At 44.5% G+C, this 21,540-nt stretch overlaps 1 protein-coding gene across 1 annotated transcript in view; it reads left to right on the top strand.

Annotated features, from left to right (window-relative positions):
• The first annotated feature begins 3,001 nt into the window (after positions 1–3,001).
• LOC131898375 (polypeptide N-acetylgalactosaminyltransferase 17) overlaps positions 3,002–21,540 on the top strand; it is an 84,789-nt gene continuing 66,250 nt past the window's right edge. Inside the window, exon 1 of the mRNA XM_059249513.1 lies at positions 3,002–3,113. Within this exon, the coding sequence (XP_059105496.1) occupies positions 3,006–3,113 (108 nt within the window). The 5' untranslated portion in view covers positions 3,002–3,005. The remainder of the gene's footprint in view (positions 3,114–21,540) is intronic.

The following is a 21,540-nucleotide window of genomic DNA, read 5'->3' as shown; positions in this document are numbered from 1 at the left end:
CCAGTTAAACATTTTCATTTATAAGAGTTGCTGTGGTCATGGTGTCTCATCACAGCAATAGAAACCCTGAGACAACACCTCAAAGAACCTAATCTAGAAAGTCCCTCACAGACATGCCCAGAGGTTTGTCTCCTCTATGATTCCAGATCTCTTCAAGTTAATAATCAACATTATTCATCTTGGGTTAAAGATGATCTTTTAGCCTATGTCTTAGAAGGTTTATTTTCCTTCTATCATGGTTGGGAAAACATGGAAGAGTTCATGGTGGGAGTTTGTGATGGAGACTCCTTATATTATAGTGGACCAAGATTCCGAGGCTGGAAGTAGGGTCTGAGGTATGACCTTCAATACCCCACCCCTTTAGTGACCTACTTCCTTCAACTGGGCCCCGCCCCCTAAAGGGCCTCCCAGATAACCTGTGGGGGATATTTTAGATTCAAACCATAGAAAATGTGGAAGCAAACAGTGGCAGACTCTTGGTTAAACCTATGAAAAGGGCCAGCATGGAAACCCAGAAAGCTTTATACCTCTGAATGGGAGTTCTCGTGGCTGCCATCCATTCCTGGCTGACTCTCTCTTCCTTCCCTCCTCTCTCTTTGTCAGCTGGACTGGTTGTGTGTGATGCATATATTTTGTGTAATAGCAACAATAAAAGTGATTGTTTTTAATTTCCGTTCTTCTTCTCTGTAATGGAGCTATTAGGGCATTGGCAGATTCCCTTAATATGATTATCACTTTTGAATGATTTTTTGAGTTGGAATGTTGGTGTTAATGGTAGTAATTGCGGTTGAGTTTGAAAAAAATGAGGCTCTAAGCACCCGTTGAAGAATCTCATCATCCCCCGTGTGTTATTGACTACAGCTCACATGGCTGAACAGGTGGCATGGATGCCTGCAGGGGAAGTGAGGCCACACTTTGTTCTTGGCTCACAATGGTGAGGGTGAGGGTCGATCACCTGCCCCCGGGCACAGCAGGTCTCATTGTGTCAAGCAGTGGCTTCTCCCCAGGGAACTCTTTCTCCCAGGCAAAGGACAGCTGATCCTTTTTTTTTTTTTTTTTTTTTTTTTTTTTTGGTTTTTCGAGACAGGGTTTCTCTGTGTAGCTTTGCTCCTTTCCTGGAACTCACTTGGTAGCCCAGGCTGGCCTCGAACTCACAGAGATCCGCCTGGCTCTGCCTCCCGAGTGCTGGGATTAAAGGCGTGCGCCACCACCGCCCGGCTAAGCTGATCCTTTTTTAAGTGCAGTCAGATGGTCCAGTATAGCAAGCAGTTATGGCCTGAACTCACTGGCAGTGCTGGCTGGCCTAGCCTCAACTCATTCAAGTGGCTTAGGCTGGCTGTGAATTTACTATGTAGCTGAGGCTAAACTCAGTACCCTAGATAGGCCTTGTACATATGATGCGCCCTAGCCTGGCCTTAAGTTCCCCTGTGTAGTCCAAACTGTCCTTGAACTCACTATGTGGCCCAGGTTGGCCTTGAACTCATGTAGCTCAAGCTGGTCTTGAGTTTGAGACATGGTGAAGGCTTCCCTTGAACTCACTGAATGGCCCAGGCTTGCCTTGAACTCACTCTGTAGCCCAGGCTAACCCTGAATTCACAAATCCTTCTGCCTCCACCTCCATCCTACTGGGATTATAGGTATATACCACTATGCCCAGCTTGACTGTGTGTCTTTTAACTACCAAGTCTCCATGTCTTTTACCAGTTAGTCACAGTGTTCAGCCAGGAATCTCACTTGTTCCTAGCATTGTGAGGTACCCCCAGATCCCCGTGTTTACATTTGTTTCAAAGTGATCCTGCGTCCTGGGGCCTCTTCCTAGGGCTCCTTTCAGCCTCTCCTTCCCACAGTCTCTGTCAGACTCCTTGACACTGTGGCAGATTTCAACCACAACCTCTTCACAAGGTACCATCAGCAATATCACACAGCTCTTTGTTCTCCATCAGGATCAGCATCCCAGCCCTTGTCTCCACGTTCTGATGAAGTACCCAGGATGCAGACAGAGAGGCCAGGCTTCCTGTGGTCTCCTGAGGACTCACACCTATCTGGAGAGCTGTCTTTCCTTAGTCTTGTTCCAGTGAGGAGGCATCTGGGACAATGTCTCAGATACCCATAGACACAAATACTTTTTTCTCTAAGTCTTCTACCTTCTTTAAGACACCAGCTTCCAAGTCTAGTGTCTCCAGAGAGAATATGGATACTGGATCCTTTGGGTTTCAGACTCTATGCTAGTTACTTTCCCCATTGCTGTAACCAAATATCTGATGAAAGCGACTTACAACAGGAAGGGTTTATTTTGGCTCACAGTTTGAAGACACAGTCCATCATGGCATTGGGAGCATGAGGCTGGTCACATTGTCAGGAAGCAGATAGAGATGAATACTGCTGTTCACTTTGCCCTCTCCTTTTTATTCAGTTCAGAACACCAGCCCATGGGATGGTGCCACCCTCCACTTGTGGAGAACAGATCCTTTCCTCCTCAATTAAACCTCTCTGGAAATACCCTCAGAAGCACAGTCATAGGGGTGTCTCCTAGGGGATTCCAAGCCTAGCAAGTTAACATTGAAGATTAACCATCACATAGTCTCTGATTGGCCTTCATGCTTCAAGTTCGATCAGTCCCTTCTGCTTCCTGGGGTAGAGCAGATTAAAACGGCTGCTCACACTGAAATTTATTGAGACAGCCTCTGGACTTCCATAGAGTCACTCTGCTGTTCCAGGAGTGCAGTGAGAACCTCCCTCTACGTGGTAGACACCACACCATACATGAGAGCAGCCTTTACCCTGTTTATCAGGGATCTGGGATATCCCCTGATGCTTACACTCCCTGTTCTCCTGCAGCTAAAAGGCAACCTTATGAAGAGATGGGGAGTGGAGAAATTGAGGACTCAAAGAGGACTAGAGCAGAAATCCTTGCACACCTTACAAGTGTCTAAAAAAAAAAAAAGACATCACCTGCCTATGCACTGATAGTCTTGCTTCTTTCTTTCTCCCATAGGACACCAGCCATGATTGGCTGCTCATTTGTGGTTAACAGGAAATTCTTTGGTGAAATTGGTCTGCTGGACCCTGGGATGGATGTGTACGGAGGAGAGAATATTGAACTTGGAATCAAGGTGGGTTATTTGGCATCTCTTCCTCCTGATTTGTGATGTGAACTTCATTCTTGAGGTATGGTCAAAGCTTCTTATACTTATCAAGTGAGATTGGTTTATCCCAGCCCATTCCAGTGGAGATATGTAAGCAGAGACATCACTGCTTCTTGGGTGCAGATGACTTGGGCTTTTCTTCTCTAAAGACTGACCAGTGTATCTCATGCTTTAGTGACCTGCTCTGGGTGTTAAGTAGAGAGTCTGGTGCTTTGTTTTGCATTTAATTTCTTCTCAAAACTAAGTAGTCTCTTGAATTAAAATTTCTGCCCTAGGTATTTTTGATGGTGTTGTGGTTAATTTTAACTGTCAACTTGAACACAACCTAGAATCACCTGGGGAGAGTCTTCATGAGGAGTTTTCTAGATAAGGTTGGCCTGTGGGCTTGTCTGTAGAGGATTGTTGCCAACTGTTAAGTGATGAAGGAAAACCCAGTCCTTAGGCAAGGGATCCTGGACAGTATAAGAGAGCTAAAAGCGAGCAAGGAAGGAAAGGTATATTTGTCCTCTCTCTGCTCTTGACCGTGAATGCGACATGACCGGCTGCTTAAGTTCTTGACTTGACCACATGAACCCTTCCTTCTCAATACTGATTTTGGTCAAGGTATTTGTCATAGCAACAGAAATGAAACTAAAACAACTCTCTACCTTACTCCCTTGAGACAGGGTCCCTCACTGAGCAGACGGCTAGACTAGGCCAGCAAGGCCCAGCAGTTCTCCTGTCTTTCTACAGTGCTGGGGTTACAGCAATGGCCAGCTTTATACACAGGTGCTAGGGATTTGAACTCAGGTCTTCATGCTTACACAAATGGTCTTACCTACTGATCTATGTCTCCAGCGCCTCTTCATTTTTCCTTGAAGACAAGAGTGATTTGATCATCCCTATAGTGGCAGTGAAGGGTAAGGGGGTGGGGTTGGGGGTAAAGCAATGTACTTGCAGAAATAGATGCATAGCTGGAGGGGTCACCAGGGACAAGAGGGGCCCACCATATTTGAGGCTAATTCAGGCCATTCTCAGGGACAGCAAAGCTTGTTGCTAAAGTTCATTAGAGCAATGCTCCTTTGCCTACCCTTAGAGACACATTTCCTTTCCCTTACAGACACATTTCCTTTCCCTTTTCGCCTTTTCTTTTGGCTCGTAGATTTATCGAACAGTTTTGCTGGGCTATCCTGGATGTATAAAAGCTGTATATTTTAAAGCTGTTTGGTTTGTGGATGTTTTCATAGATGTACAGTGTGAAATGATCAGTACCATCAAGCTAATTAACATACCTGCATCTAAGGAGTTGCTGCTAGGGAGAGTTGAATTTAAGAGCTAGCCTCTTAGATCAGTGATTTTCAACCTTCCTGATGCTGTGACCCTGTAGTACAGTTCCTCATGTTGTGGTGACCCCCAACCATAACATTACTTTCACTGCTACCTCATAGCTGTAATTTTGCTACTGTTATAAAACATAATGTAAATATCTGTGTTTTGTGATGGGCTTAGGCTACCTCTGTAAAAGGGTCATTTGGCCCTCAAGGGGACTGTGACCCACAGAACACTGTCTTAGAAAATTAAGAGAGTTTTGCTTTTTTGTAGAACCAGGCATGGAACCCAGGGCCTTTGCATGCCAGGCAAATTTGCTGCCAATCATTAAACTTTTTTGGTGTGTGTGTAATGGACACATTATAACTATACATAAATAAGCAAATAAACCTTTCCTTTCTTAAACTATGCACTCAGGGTTTTTTCCATTTTTCATGCATGTGCATGTGTGTAACATACATGTTTTTGTATGTGTGTGCACATGGAAGTCCCAGGTTCATGTATAGAATCATCTTCTATCACTCTTCCACCTTATTCATAGAGGCAGGATCTCCCAAGCAAACCTAGAGCTCACCAACATGACTAGTATTGCTAGCTAGCTTGCTCTGCGGATCCTCTGCTGCCTCCTCCCAAGGCTGGAATTACAGATGGTCCTCCATGCCCACATGGCATTTACATGGGTTTCTGGGGATCTAGACTCCAATCCTCAATCTTGTGAGCCAGGCTTATATCGGGTATTTTCATCACAGCAACAAAAAGTACCTGATAGACCAGGGCTTCCTTTTAAGTGAAAGAAATATATGTATAGTGCTTTGTTTTTTGGGGTTTTTTTGTTTTGTTTTGTTTTGTTTTTAGGTTATATTTGGGGTTTATACAGCGTGGAGCAAAAACTAGCTAAATAATAAATGTAATACTGAGAAATCCATTCCCATTCAACCAGGTCTGGTGGTACATGCCTGTCATCCTGGCACTTGGAAGGCTGAGCTGGGAAGGTTATGAGTTCAAGGCCAGCCTAGGCTCCAGGGAGAGCTTGTGTTGGAAAGAAGAAAGGGCAAGACATAGAAAAGAAGTGAAGAAAGGAGGAAATAAGGAAAGGAGGGAGGAAGGAAGGAAGAAAAAAAGAGGCAGAGAGAGGGAAGTAAGGGAAGAGAAAGTAGTGGAGAACTTTATATACACAAATGCAGTTTTCACTCATTGTACACATTCACTTGTGTATATGATTTCACCTATAACATGACACAGAGGGCTGGCAGGATGGCACAGTGGGTGGAGGTGACCCCTGAGCCTGACAGCCTGAGTTGACCTCCAGAATCCACACAGGAGAATCCACACGGAACAGCTCCCATATGTTGTCCTCTGACCATCACGTGTGTGCCGTGGCATGTGCATACCTCAGAAATAAATAAATTAAGAAGAAAAGAAATAGCATTGAATCCCCAGGCCAGTTGGGTGTTTTGATGTCTGATGTGCTATGCCTTCTACACTTCACAGAAATGTTTGGTATGCGAACACTCTTTTCTTCGAAGTTGGTTTTCTTTCCCCACCGGGAGAGACAAGTCCTTCTGAGATCTTTCTAAGCATCCTACGAAATCTTCTGCTCCCTCTTAATCCCATCCTCAGTGTGTAAGAGGCATCAGCACAGGACGTTTCTCTGTGGTTCAGAAAGATAAAGAAGCAGGGCTGACTCCTGAGCGGGCGCTTCCATGCAAAGCAGCCCGCTGCCTAGGACCAGAACAATCGATGGAGGGACAAGGTCAGAGGCAACCGAAACCACAAACCACTCAGGACTGGGAAAGGAAATGAGATCAGAACTCGAAAGTTTGGGGGTTTTCTGGGTAATGTTAATCAGAAACTACCGTCAAAGCATATGACAATAGCATCTAAATCCTTTTCTTATTATATTTGTGTGTGTGTGTACATGTGTATATATGTGTGTAAATGTATATTTCTTGTATGTATGTGGGGGGGTGTCTATGCATATATATGTCTTTGTGTGGATGCATGTGTGTGTGCGCGTGCGTGTGTGCGTGTGTGCGTGCGTGTGTGTGTGTGTGTGTGTGTGTGTGTGTGTGTGTAGGTTAGAGGACAACTTGCAGGAGTTGGTTCTCTCCTTCCACCCTGTGGGGTTCTGGGAATGGAACTCAGGTTGTTAGGCATGGAGGCAAGCCTTTACCTACTGAATGAACCATCTCACCAGCCCAAATGTCCAATTCTTAAGAGAGAAAAGATCTCCAAGGAAAGAAGAGATATATTACTTTTAAATAAGGTGAAATCAGATGTTATTCGGTTTTTCCACTGTATTAGTTAGTTTCCGGAGAAAAGGTATAATAATATACTGATTTCCTACAATACAATAATATCACTGAGGCTTGTCTTGCAGTTGTCCCCAAAGGGAGACAGAGAGAAACATTCACTTTCAGACTACCAGAAAATGAACTTTACTATCTCATTTTCCTCTTTTCATGAACCTCAAGAACCCTCTCAAACACCACCTCCAGCCGGGGACTCAGTGTTCAGTGTCATGGGCCTTGGCAGAGAATTCATATTCAAGCCACCATATGTGTGTTTGCATATGTGTGCATGTGTGCACACACACATGCATACATACGCCTACTGTGTACTTGTAATACACACTCATACACACCAAACAACCACCCTGCCTCAAGAGAATTTCCAGAAGACAAATTGAAATGGAGCTCACTTGTAGAATAAAATGGATGCTCTTAGGGTAGAATGTCTACACTTGTGTAGAGGTAGACTTTATTATTTATTTATTATCATGTGTGTGTGAGTTGTGACGTGCGTGGAGGTCAGAAGACAACTTGCAGGAGTTGCTTCTCTCCTTCCATCACATGGGTCCCAGAGATCAAACTCAGATTGTCAGCCTTGGCAGCAAGCACCTCTATGTGCTGAGCCATCACACTGGCCCCTACAGTTAAATTCTATCCCAGTTGGGTGTTCTATCTACCCTGTCTGAATAAGTGGATCTAGATAGCTTTGTTTCTTAATTTTCTCTTACCCCTTCAAGATAAATTTTGAAATGAAGAATTTATATTTGAGTTTATTTTCTTTTCTTTTTAATATTTTTTGTTTGTTTTGTTTTTGTTTTTCAAGACAAGGTTTCTCAGTGTAGTCCTGGCTGTCCTGGATCTCACTCTGTAGACCAGGCTGGCCTCAAACTCACAGAGATCCACCTGTCTCTGCCTCCTGAGTGCTGGGATTAAAGGTGTGCGCCACCGCCACTTGGCCATTTCCTTCTTTCCTTTCCTTTTTGTAATTTTTATTTATTCATTCATTTAATTTCTATGTGTGTTAGTATTTGGCTTGCATATATGTCTGTGTGATGGAGTCAGTGCCACTGGAACTTGAGTTACAGGCAGTTGTGAGCTGCCATGTGGGTGCTGGGATTTGAACCCAGGTTTTTTTGAAGAGCTCTTATCCACTGAGCCATCACTCCAGTCCCCATTTTTTTTTTATAATTTTATTATTTTATTTATTTTTTTTTTTTTGGTTTTTCAAGACAGGGTTTCTCTGTGTAGCTTTGCACCTTTCCTGGGACTCACTTGGTAGTCCAGGCTGGCCTCGAACTCACAGAGATCCGCCCGGCTCTGCCTCCCGAGTGCTGGGATTAAAGGCGTGTGCCACCACCGCCCGGCCCCCATTTTTTTTTTTCATTCAACACTTTCTTAGGGAAATTTGAAACACACTAAAAACAATAGAACAATATAATGAATCCAAATGCATGAATTACTCAACTTAAATGATTGTCAACATTTTGCTATGTGTTTGGGATCTTTTTTTCTAGTAACTTCCTCATGTTTCAAAAGCAAATTCCCAGACATGAGCCTAAAACTACTTTTGGCTCTCTGCTAACATATAAAGACTTCATTAAAACATAATAGACTTGATGTAACATGACACTTAACAAAATTTAATATTCATATTTTCACAAAAATATTTCTCAAAATGATGTCACATTTTCTCAAAAGGCACATTGTTTTAACACTTGGTTTGTTCAAATAAGACTTCAAACAAGGCCTGCCTACACATCACACTTCCTTGATGTCTCTTAAGTATCTTTTAATCTCTTCCCCATATGATTACATATTGTTCATCTATCTTTTAATCTCTTCCCCATATGATTACATATTGTTCATCTTTTTTGAAGAGTTATTTTTAATCATGTGTTTGTGTAGGGGTACATGCATGTGAGTGCAGGTGCCTGTGGATGCCAGGAGAGGGCATTAGGCCCCCTGGAGCTGGAGTTACAGGTGGTTGTGAGATACCAGCATGCATGCTGGGAACCAGACTTGGGTCCTCTGTATAAGCACTGAATCATCTCTCGAGTTCCATTTATCTTTCCTATGTTTAAAGAAGCAGTCATTTGTCTTATAAAGTTTTGCACAAGCTGGATATGGAAAAATCGATTCCCCTTGGCACCTTTAACTTGAGACTCTACTCTCTACTGTCTGTAAATTGTAAGAAGATGTAAGAATTGGAGAAGGGTTTTTGCTTGCTGCCTGTGTTTCTGCTTCTCCATCTTCCTTATATGCCAGAAGTCAATCATAAAAACTCTACCTCTGAGCCATGTCCCAAGCACTTAGATGCAGAAAGTTGATTGTAGTCATTCTTTCCATCTCTCCTTCCCTCCCTTTTTCTCTGCTTCCTTCCTTCACTTCCATTCTGCATCCCTGTCCCCTTCCTTCCCCCCTTCTCACTTTGCTCTTGTCTTAGTCTCTGTTCTATTGCTGTGAAGAGACATCATGACTACCACAACTCTTTAAAACAAAGCGTTTAGTTGGGGCTGGCTTACAGTTTCAGTGGTTTAGTCCACTGTCATCATGGCAGAGGCATGGAGGCTCAGAGGCAGACATAGTGCTGGAGAAGTAGCTGAAGGTTGTACAGGCTACAAGAAGAGAGACACTGGGTCTGGCTTGGGTTTTGAAACCTCAGAACCCACCCTTAGTGGCACACTTTCTCCAACAAGGCCACACCTACTCCAGTAAGGCCACACCCTCCTGATCCTTCTCAAGTAGTGCCACTCCTTGAGAAAACCAACTAAGCATTCAAATATATGAGCCTAAGAGGGGGCATTCTTATTCAGACCACCACAGCTCTTTACTCCATTCATTCTCCCTGCCTTCTCTCTCTTATTCTTCTTTCCCTCTCTCCTTCTCGTGCCCCCTCTTGCTTTTTACCCTACCTCCTGCTTTCCTTTCTTACTTTCTTCTCTCTTCCTTTCTTCCCATTTCTCCCTTCATTTCCCTTCTTCCTTCCTCCCTCCTTTCTTCACTTCTTCTGTTCCTTCCTCCCTCTCTCTCCTCCTCTCTCTCCCTTGTAGTGGTGTGTGTGCTCTCCCTGCCACACACGTTAGTAGAGCTAGCACAATGCCTGTTGTCCTGTTTTAGTGCTGTTAAGATTCAGTGCGGACTCCGGTGTTGTCAGCTTGACTGATCCATTATAGAATTCCCCATCAACCTTTCATCTAATTAACGATGTCAGCAACACCAGCATCTTCCCATACATCCATTATTTCATTAGTGCCTGGGAAATGGTGATTTTCTTTTTTTTAACAATCTGCATCCGTCCTCCATTTCGAAGCTGTAATTCTTCATCAGAAAGCTTTCCTCTTCAGCTGTTTGCGTAGCTGAAACTCACACTTCACGCCAGAAAAGCTGGGGAAATGCTCATTCCTTCTTTATACCTAAACATTTTTAGAGAAATGTTAGTGCCATGGCAACTTCTAAAATTGACCAAAGAGGTCATTTTATTTCCCTGGTAGGATGGTGTCAAAATTTTTTAAATATACTTTTTATGTGTCTAAATCCATTATAGTCATTTTCCCATTCTATATGTATTTTTATGGAGGTATAATTTAATATAATAAAACCATAGTGATTGTCATTCTTAAGTGGAGGGTTCCCACATTTGCATAAACCTTTACAATCATCTCCCAATGTGACATTGAACATAATCTGCCTGGGAAGAGCCTCCTTTGGCTCATCAGTTCTTTCTGCTTCCCAAGACCCTTCCATCTAGGCTGCAATGTTCTGATACTCTGTGGGTGAAGAAGATGCCAGAACCCCATGAAAATGGCATCAGAATGTTCTGGCTGTATTGTGGCTAGCCACATTCAACTAAAGTCGAGTTTCTGAGATTCTTCCATGTTGTTGCTGCGTGAATCAACAGCTCTTTTTTTTTTTTTTTTTAAGTCAGACTCTCACTTTGTAGACCAGGCTAGCTTTGAATGCGCAGAAATCCACCTCCCTCTGCTTCCTGAGTGCTAGGATTAAAGGGGTGTGCCACCATACCCAACTTCATTCTCTTTTGCTGTGGTTTAATTTATTATTATCGTGTGTGTGTGTGTGTGTGTGTGTGTGTGTGTGTGTGTGTGTGTGAAGTGAGTGTATGTGTCCAATTTTGGGGGTCAGTTCTCTCTTCTCACATTTGTGTGGGTTTGGAGGATAGAACTCAGATGGCCAGACTTGCTTGACAGTCACCCTTACCCACTGAGCCATCCCCACAGGCCCTAGGTGCCTCATTCTTCCAATTGCTAAGAAGGAAGAATTTATTGTGAGAATACAAGGTGGCCATGTGTTTGCATTTCCCTTCTGAAGAATGGTTGGGTCATTTCCAATTGGAATTATTATAAGGATTCCCCTAAAAAACCTTTTTTTGGGATGCATGTTTTGATTTTGCTCAAATAAATGCCTAGAGATTGAATACCCTAGGCATTAAGGTATTAATACCCTAGGTATTAAGAAGATGCCTGTTTAGTGTTGTAAGAAACCATCAATGCCATCTTCTAAGTTTGTAATTTTTAAGACAAGCATAGGGGTACACGCCTGTTATCCCACCACTCAGGAGTCAGGGGTGAGAAGACCAATGGGGCATGCCTGCTAGCCGGCCTAGCCCTAGTGGGTGGCCTCCGGGCCAGTGAGACACTCCGTCTCACACAGAACAAGGTGGATGGTGCCTGAGGAATGCCACCTGATGTTGACTTCTCTGGCCTCCACATGTAGGCACACACACACACACACACACACACACACACACACACACACGAATGCTCGCATGCATGAATGCAAACATGCAAAAGTCCCCTTGATCAGCATTAACCTGTGGCGCTTTCCAGACAGTGCAGGCTCTGGTGCTTCTGAGATACCCATGACTTTGGTCATTTTACAGATGGCAACAGTGAGGCAGACAGACATCAAGTGATTGTCCAAGATGCCTCAGAACTCCATAATGCTTCCCATCAACTGCTTGACCTACTCATCTTTTCACTCTTGGGGCAACTACAGCAACACTGCCGATAGACAGTGATGTCATCATCTAGTACGGTGTTTCTCAACCTGTCTGTCATAGTCCCTTTCATGAGGTCACATACGAGATACTCTGCATAGCCGATATTTACATTATGATTCATAACAGTAGCAAAATTGCAGTTATGAAGTAGGAACAAAATAACTTTATGGTTGCAGGGGGGTCACCAGAACACGTATTAAAGGGTCACAGCAATCGGAAGGTGGAAAACCATTGATCTAGTAGATACTCAGGGTTGGATAAAAATCTTATCTCCTAAAACAATCCCATTTGTAATAGAAAGGGTGTTGGCAGTCTGCCATATCCGACAGCTTCGGAGACCCGGACCTGACTAGGGTGGTGAGGAAGTGAAGAAATGACTGACAGACAGACAGAAACACAGAAACGCTGGGGTCTGGTAGACTGGGCTCTCTGCTGGAAAAAAAACGACAGCACCCAGGAAACTCTACCCATTTATTGGATAGAGTTGAACAGGGAGGCGGGTTATTGCATGCAGGTACACAGGGAGGTGGAGCTTATGCTGTACAGCAGAACAAGGAGGCAGGTCTAGCTAGCCTCAGTGGGAGCAGTCTTCAGGCTGTGAATAACTGAGAAGAGAAAGCTAATGTGAGCATTTTCTGTACATGCTATCAGCATCCACACACTGACCAGAACAGCCTCACCCTTGGGGAAAAGGCTTTGCCATTCCTCCATGGGTTTGAGGCGTTGGGGTCCTTGACAGGATTGACCCAGGTCAACAACACACATTCACTCAGGATTTTTCTCACTCAAGGGTTCCTCCCATCCCTACAGCAATCTTTATGTACATTGGAAGGCATATACCATGCCCCCTTCTACACACACACAGTTCATGTCACACACTCTCTTGTATATGAGAACTGTAGTTATGTAATAAACAAAAATGTATTTGAGATGGCATGAAATTGGATTTCCTCATCCATAAATTGTGTGATGTTTATGTCTAAGCTATAGTTCAAGAAACAGAACTGCTCTGTTGATATTTTTATAAATGGCGCCTAATGTATTTCTATTAAGAGGAGATACATTTGCTCTGCCAGAATGTGTTATCATAATAGCCACACCATTTACTCTACCGCTGGAAAATTATGTGGGTTATTCTGTTTGGAATTTCACTCGCCCACTCCCTGGCCTGCCAGATTCGATCATAAATGATCGCGGACGTCTGTGAGTTATTTTATAAGAAGCATCCATCTATTTTTACAACTCCAGAAACTCTGTCACTCTTATTCATCTCCCTGGGAATAAAGCAATAATTTGATTCCCTGTAAACGTGAACTTGAATTTATACCATTCTCTCCACTCAAGACTTCAATGATGGAGTGAAGATTTATACCTGTGTTTCTGGGCCAGGAGACTAGAAGGTGGAATCCTGATGTGTTCTTACCATTTTTCACTATTTTCCTAGAGAAATTGGAAATTCTACTCAGAGTGTTTCTGTTCTGTGTTGGATAAAACTGTTTTATTTTCTGTTAGTGTAAGCATGTCAAATACCACACCACAAGGAGAAATGAACGTTCTGAGCTCTTCCCTGCAGCCCTCAATCTGCTGGAGAGTATACACCTTCAAAAATGCTCTGGGTGGTATGGTGGGCTCACACCCCGAGGGACTTCTAATCCAACTGTTTACAATTCCAGAGCTTCCTCCACAAAACAGATGAATGCCCAAGCGTCCACTTGGGTATTTGATACCTCTCAGGAAAGCCACCCAGATCCATCTCTGGTGTTCCATCCTTTGGCCCATGGAGAAGTGCTTGTATGAGAAATACGTTCCCTCCTTTCTTTCCTTCCCGAGACACTAAGAGGGTCGATGTGTGTCATATTGTGAATGTGAAATGTCGTTGAACACATTCTCATGTCTCTGAACACTTGGTCACCAGCTGGTGGCGCTATCTGGAAGGTTGTGGGACCTTTAGGACAAGGAGCCTAGGTCACTGGGGGTGAGCCTTGGACGTGATGTGCCTCCCTGGACACCATCTAAGGTTTCTTTCTAGTCCTCTAGAATGTGAGCAGACCCCCCCTTCTGCCATCACGGTGGACTGAAGTGGGAGCCATGAGCCTTTCCTCCTTTATGGTGCCTGTCAGGTATTGTCACGGTGAGAAGAGAAGCTATATATACAGTTCCCATGTCAGTTACCAAAGGTCCTTAGGGAGACCAAGGCTATTTGTGCTTAGAATGGAGGCTTCTCCTGGTATTATATTAGTCAGTTAAGTTCTTAGCACTCTTTTTACTTTTTAAATTGTGAGACCACATCTCATTAAGTAGCCCAGGTGGGCCTTGAACTTCCTGTGTAGCCCAGGCTGGTTTGAACTCACTATGTAGCTCAGGCTGGCCTTGAACTCACCATGTAGCCCAGGATGCTCTTTGTCTCTTTAGTGGCTAGAGTGGCAGGCATGCCACTAGACCTGGCTGGTTGCCCTTCTTGAATCCAGGCCTCCCCCCTTTAAATTGTGATCATGGTAATATCGCATGGGTCCATGGTCTAATAAAAGTGACATGAGAGTAATTATAATGGAGAGTGATAAACTTCCTCTGTGAGCTACAATGAGATTCCGTCCCATCTTCTTCCTGGCTCCAGTAATTTTTTGTATCCCTGTCTTGCAGCAGGATCCCTCCCTTGTCTGCTCCTACAGTCACATGTCACTCCCCATATCCTTATATCTCCTCTTCTGTGGTCATTTAAATGAGTAATGTCCCCCATAGGCTCATGTGTTTGAACACTTGTTCCCCAGCAGGTGGCGCTGTTTGGGGAGGTTATAGAGCCTTGAGGAGGTGCAACTTTGCTGGAAGACGTACTTCACTAGGAATGTGCTTTGAGACGTGTATATATAGTCTCACCCCACTTCCTGTTCTGTCCCTCTGCTTCCTGTGTGTGGATGAAAATGTGATCAGCCAGCTTCCTGTTGGCTGTCCTGCCATGCCTTCTCCACCATGATGGACTCTATCCCTATGAAACAAATAGCCAAAATAAACCCTTTCTTTTTTAAGTTGCTTTTGGTTATGGCATTTCCTCACGGTAACAGGAAAGAGAACAAATCTTCTCATCAGGATGCCAGTCTCACTGGATGAGGCCAGCCTAAATGATCTCCTGTTAACTTGATTATAGTTGCAAAGACTATCTCTAAATAAAGTTGCACACACAGCCCTCCTCAGAGGTAGGCTGTCATCCTGTCACCTGGACATCACAGCGCAACCCCTATGTACGATTTCCTGTCTGAACTGATGTCCAGGGGAGAAGATAATTGCCAGTGTGGGTGGAGCGTGATACAGCTGCCACTGGAGCATCGAATGAGTGGACGCTCATCTTGTCTGTACCCTGGCTGGTGCTCAACACCAGGAGTGGGTGCCTCCCCCACTCCAGCCTGGGTGCAGACCTCTTTCTGTGCCCTAAGCTCTTCTGGTCTTAAAACAGCCTGCCAGCTTGAGAACATCCTGCATCCTGCCCTGCCCTGCCCTGCCCTGCCCTGCCCTGCCCTGCCCTGCGGAAGTTTCATTCCTTACTCTGAGGACAGATGTGGCTTCCTTATTCATAAGATGCTTACACACTGGAAGAAAATCCTCTGTGACTATGCTGTCTCTTTCCTCAGTGGCAAGAAAGTATGTCATTAACATACCAGACTTAGCTCTGTCAACTTGGCAGCCTAGAGTCATCTGAGAGGGGAGTCTCCGTTGAGGGTATCAGGTGAGGTTGGTCTGTTGCCATGTCTGTGACAGGTTGTCTTGAGTATGAATTGATGTAGGAGGGCCCAGTCCATTATGGGCGATGCCACACCTATGCAGATGGTCCTCGGCTATATAAGAAAGCTAGCTACTCGTTAGTCTGAGACCTGAATTAGTCAAAAGTATCTGATGTCATGATGACAGTCTGGCTGGAAGCTAGATATCAAGTAATTAAATACACAGATAGTAACAAATAGGGGGAAAATTATCCAAAGGAAGGTTACTGAATGTCCTGGGAAAGAGCTTGAATTTGAGGAAGAGGTTTGGAAGCTGGAGAGATGGCCCAGCAGTTAAGAGTGTACACTGCTTCAGTTCCCAACACCCATTTTCAGAGTAGACAACCTCCTGTGACTCCAGATTCAGGGATCCAGTGCCCTCTTGTGGCCACTGTGGGCATAGAGCTGGTGCACATATAAACACACAGACTCGTACACACACATGCACACAAATAATAAACTCAGTCTTAAAAGAATGAAATGGTAAGAATGGGTGTTTGGGGCATTGGTGGTCAGGAAGGACCCTACTAAGGGATGATATTGAAGAACAAACTGAGAGAGAGAAGAAGCTATCTGGGGTTGGGCTGATTGCAGCCCCTGCACATCTCTTTCTTAGAGTGCCTGCAGAATGGGGCTGGAACAGGCTTGGCTGAGCAGCCTCAAATAGACTTTCCAGGCAACCCACGCCAGGCTGGTTCAGCCAGATCCTTTCACACTTGGTTAGCAAATCCATATGCTCTTGACTTCCCCTGGGGCCAGTCTCCAGAGCTCTTTCTTGTCCTAAACTGGTGATCTTTTCAGGAAGGAATTTTACGACCATCCCTTTAAGAACATAGACTATTTCCCCACCCAGACTATATCTACAAAAAGCAATGACGCTATTTTATTTTATACTTGTAAAAAATACTGCCGTCTTTTCAGACTCCAAATTTTTAGCTATTTTTATCTCGGCGCAGCTGCAGAAAGAGTTTGGTTTCGGGTCTGAAGTGCCTGTTGCTAGATTAGTGGAGCCCAGGCCCTACCCAGCATGCACTTCAAAACAACTTGACCCTGCTTTGCTGGCCAGTAGTAACCCGGGAAGGCTCTAAAAGCTGTGTCTTTGATGTTTTCTCTGTGAAAAAACTTTCTGTGATGTGTGGCTATTGGAGCATTTCAAATTAGGAATGGTATTGTTAGAAGCATGCGTGCATGTGCGTGTGTGTGTGTGTAAGTGCAGGCATGTACGTACCATAACATGTGTGGAGGTCAAAGACAACCTCTGGTCTCTGTCTTCACCTTCCATGGGATTTCTTATTCAGTGATGAGCACACCAAGATACCAGCTTCCAGAGATCTACCTGTCTGCCTCCTCTCCCCCTGGGCAGTAATAGCACTGTTTTTATAGACATGCACTACAGTGTCTGGCTTCACATGGGTCCTAGGAATTTGAATGCGGGTCCTCATGCTTGTGTGGCAAGCGCTTTACCCACGGAGCCGTCTCCCCGGCCCCAAGAATGGATTTATGATCATGGAATCTACAGTGTTGATGTCTCTCAGGTGTTTCTTGCATGTACCACACTCTCTCATTTCTCCTCTCTCCCCTGAATCCATATTGAGGGGAGATCATAATCCAATGAGACCATTTGTCGGTCCGTGGTTAAAATGGTAAGTTCTGTTGGAGGACACCAGGTTCCTGTCTTATACACAATGAGATACCCGTGGCCCTTGTCAGCTAGCCAGAGCTCGAACCTCAACAGTAACAAGGTGTTTGCCAGTTTCTCTTCAGTCAGTGGTCGGCCCCATATTATAGGATCTGAGTCCAGAGAACATTGCTGAAATTTACAGGCCTTTGTGTTCCAGATGAAAGAAATGAGCCAGAGAAACATGGATAATGAAATAGAAACAGAAAGGCATGAAAGAGTAGGAGTGAGCTGAAGAGCTGGGGAAAGGGATAGTGCAGGGGATGGAGCCCCAGACAATCGTAACCCTTGCTTGGTTGTTTACATACCATCCACCTTTTCCAGTGTCTAGTAGTCACTGGCTTTTTTCTGCACATGTCCTGAATGTGGGATCCATATTCTTTACACCAGACCTGACCCACTCTTCAGAGCTAATGTTAAATCTTAAAGAAACGTTGGCTTGATGATAGCATTGTTTATCCTTGTCTTGCTTTTTAGTCAATATATTTGACTCTTAGCCACACCAGGGGATTGGTTCTGAGATACTTCACCCCTTGGGTTTTATCTTTATATACATGGTGTAGAGCTGGGCATAGTGGTTGTGATATTCGTTTTAAAAGCCAAGTTGTCACACCCAAGAATCACCTGGGAAGATCATTCCAATTGAGAAATTGTCCAGATCATGCTGGCCTATGGGCGTTTGTATAAGAGACTGTGTATTGTTAATTGATGTCCAGCCCACCAAGAGTGGTGTTATTCCCTAGGAAGTTGATCCTGACCATGTAAGAGAGAAAGCTAGCTCAGATTAAGCAAGTAAGAATCCATGTATTCATTTTCTCTCTGCTCTTGGTTGTGGGAATGATGTGACTGGTTGCTTGAGTCCCTGCCTTGACTTCCCTGCATTGATGGACTGTAACTTGGAAGTGTGAGACAAATAGGCCTTTGTCTCCCTTGAGTTGCTTTAGTAAAGGGTCTTTTATCACTGCAGCAGAAACGGAACTGGAGTGGGTAGTGATGTAGGAGGATTCCTGGGAGTTCAAGCCTAGCTAGTCTTGGCTACAGAGTGAGAATTTGTTTCAAAAGAAGGAAAGATTTTCTTTGTATGTATTTGTGTGTAACTTTTTAGCAGTCCTCTCCTATATGCCTAATCATCTCTAGTTTCTAAAATCACATGAAATAGAATCTAAGTATTGTGTAAATAGTTATTACACTATACTGTTTAAGGAAAAAGGATCTACTTTGTTTTAATTACTTCAGTTCAAGCTGGGTAGGCTCCATGGTTACAGAACCATGGGGGCTAATTATGTTTGCAAAGTAAGAGAGTACCTACAAGGTTGAAAGCAGAGTGCTGGGTTCTTGAGAAACGTGATGGACAGTATTTTATACTACGATATTAGCACTAGACTTTGGGGAACAAGCACATGGAAAGCTTAAAGTGACATATTTGTATGTCAGGTTGACGAAGAATATATTCTGCTGGTTAGTTTTAACTGGCAACTTGATACACACAGTAGACTCACCCAGGCAAGAGTCTTAATGAGGAATTTTCTAGATTAGGTTGGCCTATGGATATGCCTGTGGAGGATTTGTCTTGATTTTTAATTGATGAAGGAAGGTCCAGCCCATTGTAGGAGGCATCGTTCTCTAGGCAAAGGGTCCTGAAACCTAGATAGCTGAGAGGAAGCAAGCAAGGGAAGATGTATTTATTCTCTTTGCTCTTAACTGTAGATATGATGTGACTGAGTCTGTGCCTTGACTCCCCTTTGGTGATGGACTGTGACCCCAATTTATAGGCCAAATAAACCCTTCCTGCCCTAACTTGCTATTTATCAGGGTATTTTATTACAGGAACAGAAATGAAACTAGATCAGGATGTAAAGGTGAGGAGGTCCAGCCAGATAGTGTCATACAGGCTTTCAATGACAGCGACCTGTGAAGCAGAGGCAGAGGGATGAGAAATTCTGGGATTAGTGTCTGGGAGACTTAGTGAGGTGCTGTCTCGAAAGAAAAGGTACAAACGGGACAGGGATGTAGTTCAGTAATAGAGCACTTCCTACACACACACACACACATACACACACACACACACACACACACAGAGAGAGAGAGAGAGAGAGAGAGAGAGAGAGAGAGAGAGAGAGAACAAAAACCCTTAAAAGTAAAGAAATCATAAATACTATTGTCAAGGAAGAGAAAGAAGAAATTGTTTATAAGGAGGCATAAAGAGATACTAATCCAGAAGCATGTGCAATGGTCTGTTATTTCAGAAGAGGGTAGCAGAGTGTGTGGGATCCAGACTGTGTCCCAACTGTGCCTTAAAAGACCGACAGGAGGAACGACGTTCTGTGGGAAGAAAGATTCATTAAAACCAAGCTCAAGCACAGAGAGTTAACATAAATCCACAGTGGAACAGGCTCAGAGTTTATGGTCTGCAATTCATTCATTACGCTACTGCCGACATTCCCCTCCCTATCCTGGGTCTGTCCTGTGTGGGACCAGTGTGCTCAGATGGTCGGCTCCCAGCAGACAAAGGTCTGGGCAGCTCTTAGCAGCGATATATTTTAGTGAAATTGTCCCATCTTTCTCATCTTCCACCATGAGCATGTCTGGTTTTATTGACCTTTTGTGGCATCGAAGCTTATCGCTGGGACTAATTGCTCGTTCCTGTCTCCAGGAGTGCTCTTCATAGCCATGTCTTTCTGCAGTCTTCCATCCTAGTCAGCCTGACACCCTCCTGCCCCTCTGCCTTCCGTGCTGAGACTACTTCTTGGTAGGTCCTTGGGTTTATGGGGTTGATGCTATTATCTGCTGCCTCATCCTCCTTAAGACTTCTTCATCTGTGTGTGTATGCGTGTGCGCGTGCGCGCGCGCACACACACACACACACACACAAAGACACACACAAAGACACACAGTACACAGTACACACATCGGGGGGTGGGGATATACTATTTTGATTCATCTTGCTCCCAGTTGGGATTACACAAAAGGACAAAATTATACACCACATTTAGTTTGAAGACTCAGTTGGCTGTGATGGTTAATGCTGTTGACTTGACAGGATTGAGGCTCACCCAGGGGACAAGCCTGTGGGCATGGCTGTGCTTAGACTAACTTAGGTAAGAAGCCCTCAGCTGCGGGTGGCACCTACCTAGTGGACTGGGGTGCTGGACTCAATAAGGAGGAGAAAGCGAGCTGAGTACCAGCATTCATCTGCATCTGCTCCCTGGCTTAGGATGCGCTGGGACCAGCTGCCTCAAGCTTCTGCCAACCATTCCTTCCCACCAGGACAGCCTGTTTCCTCGAACCATGACCCCCAATAAACCCTTCTTCCCTGAAGCTGCTCTCTATAAGGTATAGATGGAATTGAAGAAATGATCTCACCTCATTCTGAAAGAAAAAAAAAAAAAAGATCAAGGGCTTTCATGGGCAGAGTGGAGGAGAGTGGCCTTATAGGCAGACAGGGACTGAGTAAAACACAGAGAATTACCAACAGCTTGGTTGTTTCAAAGTTACTGTCCTCTTCAAAGTTAAAAGAAGGCCTGGAGAGGTGGCTCGGCAGATACAAGCCCTTCCTGCTCTTGCAGAGGACCCGAGTTCAGTTCCCAGCTCCCACATCAGGCAGCTCTCAATCTTCTGTGTCTTAGTGGGGGGTTTTATTGCTAGGAAGAGATACCATGACCACGGCAAGTCTTATAAAGAAAACATTTCATTGGGGTGGCTTACAGTGTCAGAGGTTCAGTCCATTATTGTCATGGCGGGGAGCATGGCGGCATGCAGGCGCAGACATGGCGCTGGAAGAATAGCTGAGAGTCCTACATCTTGCAGGCAACAGGAAGTAACCTGAAAGGCATGCTGGGGGAAGCTTGAACAAAAGAGACCTCAAAGCCCCGCCCCCACAGTGACACACTTCTTCCAACAAGGCCACACCTCCTAATAGTGCCACTCCCTTTGGGGCCTATTTTCTTTTAAACCACCACACTCTCCAGCTCCAGGGGGATCTCACGCCCTCTTTTGGCCCCTGTTGGCACCACACTCATGTACAGATACCTACACATAGACACAAAAGCAAAGTTAAAGGTAACAACAGCAGAAGCAGTTTTCTTATCATGTTGGCTGACACTGGCCTGTTTAGGATTTGCCTGTTTTCACTCTCTGATTTCCCACAAGGTCAAACACGCAATTTAATTTTCAGTTGGTGGTGTGGAATTTCACCATGAGTGACTCTGGGTCCATTTGAACTAATGCAGGGACTCAGTCCAAACCAATCTCCTTCCGTTAGTTTTATTTAAGGAATCACCGAGTCCTTCATCAAGGTGAGAAGGATGGATACATCCAGGATCCATGTGCAGCAGAAATGGAGCGGGTG

The sequence above is a fragment of the Peromyscus eremicus genome, chromosome 23 (assembly GCF_949786415.1).
Source record: "Peromyscus eremicus chromosome 23, PerEre_H2_v1, whole genome shotgun sequence".
Classification (NCBI taxonomy): Eukaryota; Metazoa; Chordata; class Mammalia; order Rodentia; family Cricetidae; genus Peromyscus; species Peromyscus eremicus.
The sequence above is the reverse complement of the archived record's forward strand: the minus strand, read 5'-3'. Positions and strand labels throughout refer to the sequence as shown.